Source organism: Pristiophorus japonicus, chromosome 17 (assembly GCF_044704955.1).
Source record: "Pristiophorus japonicus isolate sPriJap1 chromosome 17, sPriJap1.hap1, whole genome shotgun sequence".
NCBI lineage: Eukaryota > Metazoa > Chordata > Chondrichthyes > Pristiophoridae > Pristiophorus > Pristiophorus japonicus.
The window spans coordinates 110370996-110386342 of NC_091993.1; the positions used below are offsets into that span (position 1 = coordinate 110370996).

General features: G+C 45.1%; 1 protein-coding gene across 1 annotated transcript in view; it reads left to right on the top strand.

Moving 5' to 3' along the window:
* Positions 1–11465: 11465 nt before the first annotated feature.
* Positions 11466–15347, top strand: part of sort1a (sortilin 1a) — a 93102-nt gene continuing 89220 nt past the window's right edge. The window contains exon 1 of the mRNA XM_070859048.1: positions 11466–11942. Coding sequence (XP_070715149.1) covers positions 11673–11942 — 270 coding nt within the window. The 5' untranslated portion in view covers positions 11466–11672. The remainder of the gene's footprint in view (positions 11943–15347) is intronic.

The following is a 15347-nucleotide window of genomic DNA, read 5'->3' on the forward strand; positions in this document are numbered from 1 at the left end:
CCGACAGTGCGGTGCTCCCTCAATGATGGCAGAGCCCGGAATATGAATGCAGGAGACAAGGCTGAAGCCAGAAGTGCCGAGTGGATGATCCATATCGGCCTCCTCCTGAAGTCCCCACCATCATAGAAGCCAGTCTTCAGCTAATTCGATTCACTCCACGTGATATCAAGAAATGGCTGAGCGCACTGGATACAACAAAGGATATGGGCCCCGAAACCATCCCAGCTGTCGTGCTGAAGACTTGTGCTCCAGAAGTAGCCGTGCCTCTAGCCAAGCTGTTCCAGTACAGCCACAACACTGGCATCTACCCGACAATGTGGAAAACTGTCCAGGTATGTCCTGTCCACAAAAAGCAGGACAAATCCAATCCAGCCAATTATTGCCCCAACAGTCTACTCATCAGCAAATCGATGGAAGGTTCATCAACAGTGCTATCAAGCAGCACTTACTCACCAATAACCTGCTCACAGATGCTCAGTTTGGGTTCAGTCAGGACCACTCGGCTCGAGACCTCATTATAGCCTTGGTCCAAATATGGCAGAAGTGAGGTGAGAGTGACTGCCCTTGGCATGAAGGCAGCATTTGACCGAGTGTGGCATCAAGGAGCCCTGGTAAAATTTAAGTCAATGGGAATCAGGGAAAAACTATCCACTGGCTGGGGTCATACATAGCTGCTTCATCAATGATCTTCCCTCCATCATAAGGCCAGAAGTGGAGATGTTCGCTGATGATTGCACAGTGTTCAGTTCTATTCGCAACTCCTCAGATAATGAAGCAGTCCATGCCTGCATGCAGCAAGGCCTGGACAACATTCAGGCTTGGGTTGATAATTGACAAGTAACATTCACACCACAAAAGTGCTAGGCAATGACCATCTCCAACAAGCGAGAGTCTAACCACCTCTCCTTGATATTCAATGGCATTAGCATCGCTGAATCCCCCACCATCAACATTTTGAGGGTCACCATTGACCAGAAACTTAACTGGTCCAGCCACATAAATACTTTGGTCAGAGTGGGTCAGAGGCTGGGTATTCACTTCCTGACTCTCAAAAGTCTTTCCACCATCTACAATGCACAAGTCAGGAGTGTGATGGAATACTCTCCACTTGCCGAGATGAGTGCAACTCCAACAGCACTCAAGAAGCTCGACACCATCCAGGACAAAGCAACCCACTTGATTGGCATCCTATCCACCTTAAACATTCACTCCCTCCATCACCAGCGCACCATGGCTGCAGTGTGTACCATCTTTAAGATGCACTGCAGCAACTCACCACGGCTTCTTCAGCAGCACCTCCCAGACTCTACCACCTAGAAGGACAAGGGCAGCAGGCGCATGGGAGGATCATCACCTGCAAGTTCCCCTCCAAGTTACACACCATCCTGACTTGGAAATACATCACCGTTCCTTCATTATTGCTGGGCCAAAATCCTCAAACCTCTCTCCCTAACAGCACTGTGGGAGCACCTTCACCACATGGACTGCAGCGCTTCAAGAAGATGGCTCACCACCACCTTTTTAAGGGCAATTAGGGATGGGCAATAAACACTAGCCATGCCAGCAATGCCCACATCCCAGAACAAATAAAAACAAGTTCTCAGGTATATCTTACACCACTTGTTCTTTCTGAGGTGCCCATTCTCAGTCTCTTGGAATTTGTGGTCCTGATAACGCTGAACTGTTAACGTTCGCTTTTGAAACTGACCGCAACTTCGGCATTTAGTGCATGCGGAGCCTAATGCAAAAATCGTGCAATTACAGTTTGTCATTCACTGCTCCTCCACAAGCTGTGCTATGACCTCCTCCACCTTCCAGAGCCGGCAATCAGTAAAATCTCTCAAACCAAGGAATGTGATGAAAACTTTGGCTCTTCCGCAGTAATTACACTGTTAAATACCTCATTAAAAGTTAGACCCTTTTGGATTAGGTGTAACTGGGGTTTTAACAGCATATTGACTGCTAAATGAAGATTATGGCCCTGAAATACTAATTTAAATTTTGTGCAATGCTAAATTTATCCATTTTAATAAAAATTAAATTTTTTAAGAAACTTAAAAAAAAGTTTTAATTTTTTTGAAAAGTTTGTCCCATCCGTATATCAGATTTGCCTTTTCCCCATGAGAGCCCCAATCTTTGTTTTGCTCTCTCTAACATTTTTTAAAAGTTAGAACTTTAGGAACTTATCCATTTCCTGGTTCACCACTCTGTGAGAATTCTGTGTTTTGATTGGCTGCTTAGACAGCTTGTTGACATCACAGCTGGTCTTTGCTAGGAATCCCCATTAACTTCTGTTGATTTGAATTATGCTTCAGAAAGCCCGAAATTCTCATCAGAGAGATTGCAAGGTCTCTATGCGAAGCTTACTTCGCGGCTAGCGGCGGACGCCTTTGCTTCGCCGCTGACCGCAAATTCTGGGCCATCATAGTTGTCCTATGGCTTTTTATTACCGAAGAGTACATGCCAACTCTCTTTTTTTACCAGTGGCAAACAGCATTAGCACCCTTTTATTATTTTTTTTATCATATATCAAGGAAGAAAGCAGCCAAGAATAAGAGCTAACTAAGAGTAAATTTAGGGTTGTAATCCAGTTTTGATGTTTAGCTGAAACTGATGCTCAAACTTTATTCTGAGGCTTGACTGCATTATCCCTCAATTCAATTAAAGCCTTTAACTCACTAACAGGAATCCATTTTCCTCACTTAAATTATTTTCTGTTATGATGTCAGCTATGGCTCAGTAAGTAGCACACTCGCCTCTGAGCCAGAAGGTTGTGGGTTCAAGTCTCACTCCAGGAACATGAACACATAAAAAAAATCTAGGCTGACACTCCCAGTACAGTGCTGAGGGAGTGCTGCACTGTTGGAGATGCTGTCTTTTGGATGAGACGTTAAACCTCTCAGATGGATGTAAAAGAACTCATGGCACTATTTTGAAGAAGAGCAGAGGAGTTATCCCCAGTGTCCCGGCCAATATTTATCCCTAATCAACATAACAGATTATCTGATCATTACCACATTGCTGTTTGTGGGAGTTTTCTGTGCGTAAATTGGCTGCCTCGTTTCCCACATTACAACAGTGACTACTTCATTGGCTGTAAAGTGCATTGAAATGTCCGGTGGTCGTGAAAGGCGCTACATAAATGCAAATCTTTCTTTCTGTTTAATGCAATGCAGCATAAAATGGTTCTGTACAAGTCGTAAAAGATTGTGCACTTATCTGTAAGTGAAACAATAGGAATAGGATTATTGAATGTATTTAGTCAATGGAAATTGTATTGTCATATAATAACAACTTTTATTTATATAGCACCTTTAACATAGTAAAACATCCCAAAGCGCTTCACAGCTGTGTTATAAGACAAATCACAATAATACATGGCCTACATAAACATCAATTTCATATTCACTGAATGCTTCTGAACAATGCACTAATTGACAGCATAATAACGATGCTGCCAACTCCCTTTCCCTGAAGCTCAAGAAAGTTAATATTTTAAATATACTTTGATTAATTACCTAAAATTGTTGAATAGCTATCAGATTAACTGAATACAAAGTAACTCAGATACCATTTAGTCTCAATGCCGGGAGCATGCAGAAATCAAGCGCAGACAGCGGAAAGAGCGTGTGGCAAACCAGTCCCACCCACCCCTTCCCTCAACGACTATCTGTCCCACCTGTGAGAGTCTGTGGCTCTCGTATTGGACTATTCAGCCACCAAAGAACTCACTTCAGGAGTGGAAGCAAGTCTTCCTCGATTCCGAGGGACTGCTGATGATAATGATATTATACTACTGTGTATGACTTACATAACTCACGGGTTGCTGTGCCACTTGTGAGTTATGATGCCATCTACATTAATGCAACATAAATTGTAGTTCGCTCAAAGTCATGTCATGTTGCGTCAGAATCCAATAATCATTTAAAAGCCATTGATTTTTCACAATCTGTGTAATTTTCATATGAGCAGCCTTCATATGGGTTACTCATTTGTGTAATTATATGCAAGGTTATATGTAATTTTCTTTCAGGTTCTAAACACTTGCAGGAAAATATATCACTGAATGCAAAATGTGAATGTTTATTAAACGTGTGATTTGTGTTCTTTTGGTAATGATAATCAGCTTACTTGTCAGTTACCTCAAAGGCATTGCAGTGATTGGTATATATAAATAGCTGCATACTATAGAACACCTGCCTTCACTCAATCATGTTGGACCATTTGCAATCATCTTATTTATTGATTGTAAGGAGCTTAATAACTGGGCCTTTAAAGGGGTGGAAACATATATATAATTTGCACATTGTAAGCTTTGGTGGGTACTGAGTGTAACAGGATTTTGAAAATGCTACAGAAAGTTAACAGTATATTCACACTGCAAGTTTAGCATAGATATGCATAGATATAAATAGGGTGTCAAAACCCAAAGGGATTCCAAAGCAAAGCAGAGTGAGATCACCTCATCCAGGGTCACGACCTCTTTTTTTGGAGTGAGGTCAGGCCCTGAATCTGATTATCAGCTGCATTTACAGTAATAAGTGCAACGTTGGTAAAAAGCTAAACTACTTTGCACCAACACTGCTGTTATCGTGTGAATTACAGCAAAATGGCACAGCTGAATTTTAGAAAAGTGTAGCTACAATATAACATTAATTAATGGATGATATACTGTAATGCTGAAAATTACACATATTTCTATCTTAGTTCCTCCCAAAAAAATGCTCTGGCTCGTCTAAATACACCCACTGCACCCTTTTCTACAGTTTTGTTCCTTTATAGTTATCAGGTTATATTGGGCCCAAATTTCCCCAGCCACTTACAGTGGCGTAGTTAGCCGTGGTACGCCGACTTCGTGGGGGAAAAAACGCGCCGAAAACTTACCAGGATAATTTGGCCGTTCCTGGATCCCTGTGGTCCCGTGGCATAGCGCTGAGAAACCTGCGGGGGGTGGAGCTTGGGTCGCGCTTGCTCAGCGCAGCTGGCAGGGGGCGGGGCTTGGGCCCAGTGGCACCTTAAGTGCCAGCAGGGGGACGCATGTCCGTTTCAGCGTGCAATGCGCGTTTGTGTACTGGGACAGAAAGCTTGGCAAACGGCCAATTAAAGGGAGAGCGTCCTCAGTGCCTCAGCAGCATTGACAATGGACCATATATAAAGGTAAGGTGTGAATAGTGATTTTTGGGTGGCTGAGGGAGTGGAAAGGAGTACTGCATAGGTGGAAGAAAGGTGAGAACTGTGATTTTTCAAGATTACCTGAGTGTAAGTCCAATATGCCAATGAAGCAAGAGCGTGTAACAAGAACAAATAATTTCCTCCATGAGGAAGTGGAGAAACTAGTCACTTTCATTGAGGACAAATGGCTGGAGCTGGATTTCAGTAAGAGTGGCCCCACAAAAGTTCCACCCAAAGAAATGAGAAGACGATGGAAACCAGTTGCAGAAGAATACTCCGCGGGGGTGAATACCGCAAGAACCCATTCTGATGGGTTTAGACAGGTTAGATGCAGGAAGAATGTTCCCACTGTTGGGGAAGTCCAGAACCAGGGGTCACAGTCTAAGGATAAGGGGTAAGCCATTTAGGACCGAGATGAGGAGAAACTTCTTCACCCAGAGAGTGGTGAACCTGTGGAATTCTCTACCACAGAAAGTTGTTGAGGCCAATTCACTAAATATATTCAAAAAGGAGTTAGATGAATTCCTTACTACTAGGGGGATCAAGGGGTATGGCGAGAAAGCAGGAATGGGGTACTGAAGTTGCATGTTCAGCCATGAACTCATTGAATGGCGGTGCAGGCTAGAAGGGCTGAATGGCCTACTCCTGCACCTATTTTCTATGTTTCTATGTTTCTAACTGGAAGCCAGTGCAAAAAGAAATGGCAGGACATTGGTCAAGTAGTGAGTTTAAGTAAAATCTTCATCTTTAAATGGGATTGCAATTTTAAATGTGACCATCTGTATATGTCCCACCCATCAGAAGCGCACCAAGTGCGAAAAGTTATATTTTCATCTTTGCAGAAGAAGTTGGCCCACAACAAAAGGGAAAAACTTAGAACACGAGGAGGGCTGCCAAATCTGCACCAACTGTCACCCTGGAACAGAGGGTCGCTGCCTTGCTGAGTCACACCTGCAGAAAAAGAATCAGCTCTACTCAAGTTGGGCCCACACGTGAGGGTGAGGTTGAGTCATTAAAATGCATCGTCGCCCTTCAAATCAACCTGCTGACTGACCAGCTATGCGTGAGACTACTCATGCCACCCATCCTGCCCCCTCCTGTGCTACTAACCATTTGACTGTTCTGTTGTATTTTGCAGAAGAAGACAATCCTGGACATCCTGAAGATCCACCGGAAGATCCAGATTTGTGCGCTCCAGACCAAGGCAGGTGGGGGGAGGAGGGGTCCATGGAAATGTGTTCACGGGAGAATGCTGATCGTGATATGGATCAGTTCATAGTGCAGGGCATCACACTGCCAGAAACCTCCATGAGCTCCACGGCAACATTCCATAGTTTTACACCTTCCGAGGTTGCGGGTCCCAGTGGCGGTGGTGAAATGCATGTTGGAACATCCAGTGCTCCACTGTCCCAGCCTGCGCCTCGCACTGGAGGGGTGCCACTAGGCAGATCCACGGCGAGGGGAAGGAGAAGCCGACCAGTCTCTCCTGAGATGCAGCCTTCATCAGATGTTAATGAGGTTATGTCATTGAGTGAGGAGACCAATGCCCTTACAAGATCACTCGTGACGACCGTCAGTGGGGTGTGTAATGAGATGGCGACATTGTCGGGAGAAATATCAGCACTGAGACGGGAACTGAGGGCAGACATTTCAGAGCGTGTGCCACTCCCACTTCAATCCACGCACCAGTCACCGGTGAGACCCAAGCCGGGCCCCCAAACCTCCCCACCACCATCACCGACCTTATGTGGAAGTGCACTTTCCCCGAGATGTGGGTAAGGGATGGGTGCAGCCTTTCTTTGCTGTTGTTGTTGTTGAAGTGCATTGTGAAATATCCAATAAAATATATTTTGCATTAAAACTGAATCATGTTCCATTAGGACCACACAACATTTAGGAACAAGTGTAAAAAGTAAAAATCCCTCACCCCTACAGTCATGCGTGCCTGCCGCCCCGAGCCCTGACGGGAGGGCTAACCGGTGCATTCTGCAGTCGGCAAGGTAGGACTGCTCTATTTTCAGTAGCTGATTTATCTTTCATTTATTTTTGATGATGTTGTGCAGCTCTTGTGCTGAAGATGTTGTAATGTTGTGCTGATGTTGTGAAGGTCTTTAGTGCTTTAGAATCCTCTAACTCACCTCCGCCGCCCCCCCTTTCCCCCCACCATCTCTGGCTATCTGCACTGATTTCTTAAATCAAGGTAAGGTTTTTCTGTGCCTACAAAAGTGGCCACATACACTGGCCTAAGTTAGTTTGGAGTAACTTTGAGCTGGCCAAATTTGCCTCTGTGGCCAAAAGAGGCGTAAGTGGCTTGTCACTCTCCCTTTTGGAAAGAAAAAACTAAACTAGTAAAAAACCTAACTAACTGACTTACACTGGAGCAAGTTAAATGGGGAAATTTGCGATTTTTAAGTTACCCCAACAAAAGCTACTTACTCCAAAAAAAACGGGGCAATGCCTGGGGAAATTTGAGCCCATTAGCTGAGGTCATGAGAGGCTAACCTTCCAATATTATTGTTCCTGGATAGCTCTTTGAAAGGGCCGGCACAGACTCGATGGGCTGAATAGCCTCCTGCTGTGATGTGCTATTCTATGATCTCTGAAGAGAGGCAAATCTACAAAATAATTCATGTTAAAATGTTAGGCTGTAAACTTTGATGAAACACTGCTGCTTGGCTCAAGCTTATAGAGCTTATCCGTCATTTATTCATGATTTAGCATTTATCTACAGCTTTGTGAAACTATTTATTTTATTGGATGGTTAAAAAAATTATACATGCCTTCCATACTTCTGATCTCAGATGGATTGCATCAAGCCCCTAACTTTAAAGCTGTCTTTATCACCTTACCTGAGTATACTCTTCTTTGCCTGCTTCTTGATCTATACAGTACCATCAGATTTTACAGTCAGTATCCACTCCAATATTTTCCTTGTAACCTATGAACAATGTGTTCACAATATGTATTTTTTCTCAGTTACTCACCAGTCTCTCATCATTTCTGCTTCCATATATCTCTGATTTCCTACTTTCTGACTATTCTTCTTTGCTCAGTTAGCTATTCCAATTACGTCTCCTACATTTTCTGGCTATCACCAAACATATTTAGATCCAAGCCATCTCAACAAATGAATTAAAACAGAGAATGCTGGAAATCTCAGCGGGTCAGGCAGCACCTGTGGAGAGAAAGACAGTGTTAACGTTTCGGATCGACGATCCTTCCTCAGATTCCAGCATCCGCAGTATTTTGCTTTTGTATCAACAAATTAATTGCTCTTTACGCCCCAAAAATATGTAAATAGCCAAATTCCAGTTGATTCCCATCTCTTCATTAAAGGGTCATTGTCACCCACAACTCTTTAAATTATACAATTAAACCAAGTGCCCCCTTGTTAAAGGGACGCAACAACTAGAAACTGCAAAATGACCCGAAATGTTTAAAAAAACCTAACAAACAAAATCAAAGTTTGGTTTCCGGGGGTGGGGGGGGGGGGTGGCGGTGATGGTGCACTCCAGTCACTCTAGTGCCCATCGGTTGCGGAAGACTGCGAGCGTACCAGTGGACACCGCGTGCTCCATCTCCACGGACACCCTGGCGCGAATGTAGCCGCGGAACATAGGCAGATGGTCGAGCTGAACGATCCCCTCGACCGCCCGCTGCCTGGACCTGTTAATGGCCACTTGGCCAGGCCAAGGAGCAATCCCACGAGGAGGCCCTCCGACCTGCTCGCTGCCCCCCGCACCAAGTGCTCAAAGATCAAGAGCGTGGGACTGAAGTGCAGCCAAAAATCAAGGAGCAGTTCTTTTAAATAATGGCAGAGGGGATGCAACCTCACACACTCTATAAAACACGGACCATTGTCACCCACAAAATGGGATTTCTTTTCAAAAGGATCAGCTCTTACTCTAGAACAGATTCTACATTTTTGGAATTTAGGTTTTGTCCCTACTTATTAGTTAAAATGTTTATTTTACAACTAAAACTTATTTTAATGTGATAAATGATCAGTGGTGCAACAATATTTCCATTGCCTCACCTTGTTTCCATTTGTTTAGCAGCCTGGTAAATTGCTTTGCAGGACTATTTGCAATATGGCACTGTGTCAACCAAGCTTTGTGTGTCTGGAAAGTTGCCATATTCCAGACAGATATACCATTCATTATATTACAATTGCTTTGCCATTAACCTTTGACTATTTTTTGAGTCTATGCCTTGAGGGATCTGTATCTTTGTGTCAGTGTCATCCAATACGTCAGCAGTGTGTGGCGAATTGGGAATTCAGATGTGGCTAAAATGCATTTCTGATGAGTAAATAAAAAATGAGTAATAGCCACTCTTGTTGTGCGTGCGATTTCAGTACTTATTTGCACAATGTGTACTTTTGTGGGGTGAGCCTCTGGTGCAGTGGTAGCATTCCTGCCTCTGGGCAGAAGGTGCAGGGTTCAAACCCACACTCCAGATAGGGTTGGCGAGTGAAGTCAGAGCTTCGGATCTGAATTCTGGGTTGACATCCAGCATGACACTCGCATCCGGTGGGTGTGGATGGGTTGTGGGAACTCGTAAAACCCTCCCGCCTTATAGGACTAACCACCCTATCGGCGGGTATAAAATATGGTTACGGCCATGGAAGGAGTGTTAAATCGGCTAGCCAGAATGTTCACCATCATAGGCAGTCCCTCGGAATCAAGGAAGACTTCTTCCACTCCTGAAGTGAGTTCTTTGGTGGCTGAGCAGTCCAATACAAGAGCCACAGACTCTGTCACAGGTGGGACAGATAGTCGTTGAGGGAAGAGGTGGATGGGACTGGTTTGCCGCACGCTCTTTCCGCTTGATTTCTGCACACTCTCGGCGTTGAGCCTCGAGATGCTCAGCGCCCTCTCGGATGCACTTTCTCCACTTAAGGCGGTCTTTGGCCAGGGACTCCCATGTGTCAGTGGGGATGTCGTACTTATCAGGGAGGTTTTGAGTCTGTCCTTGTAACATTTCCGCTGCCTACCTGTGGCTCGTTTGCCGTGAAGGAGCTCCACGTAGAGCACTTGCTTTGGGAGTCTTGTGTCTGGCATGCGAACTATGTGGCCTGCCCAGTGGAGCTGATCAAGTGTGGTCAGTGCTTCAATGCTGGGGATGTTAGCCTGGACGAAGACGCTGATGTTGGTGCGCCTGTCCTCCCAGGGGATTTGTAGATCTTGCGGAGACATCGTTGGTGATATTTCTCCAGTGACTTGAGGTGCCTACTGTACATGGTCCATGTTTCTGAGCCATACAGGAGAGCGGTTATTACTACAGCCCTGTAGACCATGAGCTTGGCAGCAGTTTTGAGGGCCTGGTCTTTAAGCACTCTTTTCCTCAGGCGGCCGAAGGCTGCACTGGAGGCAGTGTTGGATCTTATCATTGATGCCTGTTGATAGAAGACTCCTGAGATATGGGAAGTGGTCCACAGTGTCCAGGGCCACGCCGTGGATCTTGATGACTGGGGGGCAGTGCCTTGCGGCGAGGCCAGGCTGATGGAGGACCTTTGTGTTTCGTATGTTTAGCGTAAGGCCTATGCTTTCGTACACCTCAGTAAATACGTCGACTATGTCCTGGAGTTCAACCTCTGTATGTGCGCAGATGCAGGCGTCGTTCGCGTACTGTAGCTCGACGACAGAGGTTGGGGTGGTCTTGGACCTGGCCTGGAGACGGCATAATCAGCCTGCGAATCCATCCACTACTTCACACTGTTCAACAAGAAGGCACAAAAAAATGAACCATTTGTGCATTTGTTGGTAAATTGGTGTGACGAAAAGCAGAATGTGAAAGTATTTTTTGATCGTTGTTAGTTAATCAATAGTATATGCTTGTTACCTGTATTGTGTGAGTGCGTGCAAGGCCTTTTGGTGTCTCAATAGTCAGCAATTTCTATTGGACAACGTTGCCTTAGATATCGTAGCACTGCCTGCATTCCAAAATATTGTTAAAATAAAGATGAATGGAAATGCAATGGATGAGATATTTCTGCATTTAGCAACAACAAAAACGAGGCCAATTATTTGAAGTCGTTGCATTGTGCTGTGCATGAGTAGAATAAAAGCGCCCGTTCGGCCTGGAGAGTGTGGTCCTCTGCGCAGATTGGTCCTCGAGACTCAACACCTGAAGGCTGCAAACAGGGCGGGGCTACCGCGGACACCGGCCCGAGGTCACGTGCGCTGATTGACGCGCCGCCCAGCCAATGAATGAGTGGGCGGTGGCGTATGCGGCAGGCCGGCGACTGATTGGCTGGCGGGCGGGCGGGACTTCCGGCGGCCAGAGGTGCAGGTTGTTGTGTTGGTGAACGGCGGTGCTTGCGGCGTCGGTGCTGGAAAGGTCGGCATTTTTAAATCGTTTTTGAACAGAAAAACAAAAAAAAATTTTTTAAACTATCATTTGGAAAAAAAGTCAACCCATAGATTTAAAAAAAAAAAGATTCGGCCGTGTGTTTACACGTTCGGATGAAGTGAATTATTTTTTGTGAAAAACACGGGATGAAGGGGGCGGTTTGGTGCCGGTTGCTGCTCGCGCTGGCGGTGCCCGCGGCTGCGCCCTGGGATTTCCAGAGCAGCTTTTCATCTCTTGCGGCCGGCCAGCAGCAGCGTTTCAGCAAAAAGTTGCTCAGCGGCGGTGTTCACCATCACAGCCCGTCCAGCATCGGCACCCAGAGGCTGCACAAGAGGAGCATCTCTTCCTCCACCTCGACTAGTACCTGCCAGCAGCGGCAAGGCTTTCAGGACAATCTAACCGCACACACTCACAAGGTGAGCCTGATCCGCAGCTTGTCTCTCTGACTGTCTGTCTTCTTTCCTCCTCTGTTTCTTTGCTTTGAAAAATAAAAAATCTTGTTCACCTTTTCTTTCAAAAATAGGACAACGAAATTGTTTTTTATGTTCCCAGTGTCAGCTGTGGCTAGCACTCTCGCCTCTGAGTCAGAAGGTTGTGGGTTCAAATCCCAGGGACTTATACCCACACACAAGATTTCAGTGATTTCAGCTCCAGTCGGAGGTGCCATCTTTTGGATGAGATGTTAAGGGGGTCAGGTGGCATGGAGAGAAAGTGGGAGTGGGGTACTGAAGTTGCATGATCAGCCATGATATTGAATGGCGGTGCAGGCTCGAAGGGCGGAATGGCCTGCTCCTGCACCTATTTTCTATGTTTCTAAATCGAGTCTTGCTCAAGTGGACGTAAAAGATCTCATGGCACTATTACGAAGAAGAGCAGGGGAGTTCTCTCTGGTGTCCTAGCCAATATTTATCCCTCAACTAATAGCGCTAAAACAGATTACCTAGTCATATATCTCATTGCTGTTTGTGGGAGCTCGCTGTGCACAAATTGGCTGCTGCGTTTCCTATATTACAACAGTGACTACGCTTCAAAAAGTACTTAATTGGCTGTAAAGCGCTTTGGGATTTCCTGAGGTTGTGGCACTATATAAATGCAAGTCTTTTTTGTGCACAGTATACAGAAGTGCCGTCTTTTGGATGAGACGTTAAACCGAGGCCCTGTCTGCTCACTCAAGTGGACGTAAAAGATCCCATGGTGCTATTTCGAAGAGTAAGAGGGGAGTTTTCCCCGGTGATCTGGCCAATATTTATCACTCAGCATAACAGTTTATCTGGTCATTCACATTGCTGTTTGTGGGAGCTTGCTTGTGCGCAAATTGGTTGCCGTGTTTTCCACGTTACAACGGTGACTACATTTCAAAAAGGTACTTTATTGTCTGTAAAGTGCTTTGAGGCGTACAGTGGTCGTGAAAGGCGCTATAGAAATGAAAGTCTTTTTTTTTTCTTTTCCCAAATATATAAATGCATTATGTGCATGACATTAGAACATCCTTTTAATCCGTACAAATTTAAAACCAAATGGTGCTGGGGTCAGAATTTTAAAGTTGCAAAAGGAATTAATAATGAATTTCTGCAACACGCCCTTTTTAAGCAGTTTTAAAAGTAGTACTTGCATCAGAATTTGGAAACCTATATGTTGCATCTTGTGTTTTTACCCTTTAAAAAAAAAAAAAAATCCTTTTAATGAATGTAATTTTAAAACAGCAAGGGTGTATCAGGATTGTAATTGCTATCTCCGGTATGAGACCTAGCCAGTTTATTTCGAGCAGGCGTTTTGAATTCTCTGACACTAATGTTATTGGGAATGTGCTGTCAAATTTGGTAACTATGTAAGTTTTAACTTTTTAAAATGTTAACAATTAAAGAATCCATGCTCCCTCTAATGTTTGGTTTATGATGCTGGAAATATGCTTGAGTCAGGAGATCAGAAATTAAGTGATTGTAAGTAGGTTAAATCTGTTGAGGCGTGTGTATTTAGCAGCGTGCTGACAGACAGGCACGTATGTTGAAAAGTTCAAATTTAGCATCCAAACTCCAAAATTTGTGCTCTCAGAATTGATTAAGTTATATTAAGGATCCTGAAAAGTGTTAGTTTGCTTTTGATGCTGAAGTTTACAAAACATGTCACTTAAATTATACCTGAATTGATTGGAGCGTTGAAAAAATTGAATTTGCTCAATTAAGAGTAAAACTGCATTGTGTGTCAACTGTTGGGGAGGCTGACAATGCAGACACTGACTTTCTCCTCAAGGGGGATTCTTGGCTCATAACGTGCTTGATTACCGCTATGCTACTGGGTATGGTAGCATAGTGGTTATGTTACTGGACTAGTAATCCAGAGGCCTGGAAAACATGAGCTCAAATCCTGCCATGGTAGTTCTAGAATTATTCAGTTAATTAAATAAATCTGGAATAAAAATCATCTGCAGATTGTCATAAAAACCCATCTGGTTCACTAATGTCATTTTTAGGGAGGGAAATCTCCTCTTACTTGGTCTGGCAGTGTCCTAGGCCCAACCACCTTCAGCTGCTTCATCAATGACTTTCCCTCCATCATAAGGTCAGAAGTGGGGATGTTTGCTGATTGCACAGCGTTCAGTTCATTCACAACTCCTCAGATAATGAAGTCCGTGCTTGCATGCAACAAGACCTGGATGACATTCAGGGCTTGGGCAAGTGACATTCACATCACACAAGTGCCAGGTAATGACCATCTCTAACAAAAAGTCTAACCACCCCACCTTGACATTCAATGGCATGATCATTGTCGAATCCTCCACCAACACCTGGGGCCCACCATTGACCAGACACTAACTGGACCAGCCACATACACATTGTTGTTACAAGAGCAGGTTAGAGGCTGGCGAGTGACTCATCTCTTGACTCTTGCCTTTCCACCATCAGCAAGGCACAAGTCAGGAGTGTGATAGAATACGCTCCACTTGCCCAGACGAGTGCTGCTCCAGCATCATTATCCTCATCATCATAGGCAGTCCCTCGGAATCAAGGAAGACTTGCTTCCACTTTTGGAATGAGTCCTTAGGTGGCTGAACAGTCCAATACGAGAGCCACAGGTGGGACAGAAAGTCATTGAGGGTAAGGGAGGATGGGACAGGTTTTCCGCGCATTCCTTCCGCTGCCTGCGTTTGTTTTCTGCATGCACTCGGCGATGATACTCTAGGCGCTCGGCGCCCTCCCGGATGCACCACTTCCACTCGGTGGTCTTTGGCCAGGGACTCCCACGTGTCGGTGGGGATGCCGCACTTTATCAGGGAGGCTTTGAGGGTGCCCTTGTAACGTTTCCTCTGTCCACCCTTGGCTCGTTTGCCATGAAGGAGTTCCGAGTAGAGTGCTTGCTTTGCGAGTCTCGTGTCTGGCATGCGAACTTGAGCTCAACATCATCCAGGATGAAGTAGTTTGCATGATTGGCACCCCATCAACCACCTTAAACATTCACTCCCTCCACCACCAGCACACCATGTCTGCAGTGTGTACCATCTACAAAATGCACTGCAGCAATTCCCCAAGGCTTCAACAGCACCTCACGACCTCTACCACCCAAAAGAGCAACAGGTGCATGGGAACACCATCATCTTCAAGCTCCCCTCCAAGTCACACAACATCCTGACTTGGAAGTATATTGCCGTTTCCTCATCGTCGCTGGGTCAAAATCCTGGAACTCCCTACCTAACAGCACATAGAAACATAGAAAATAGGTGCAGGAGCAGGCCATTCAGCCCTTCTAGCCTGCACCGCCATTCAATGAGTTCATGGCTGAACATGAAACTTCAGTACCCACTTCCTGCTTTCACGCCATACCCC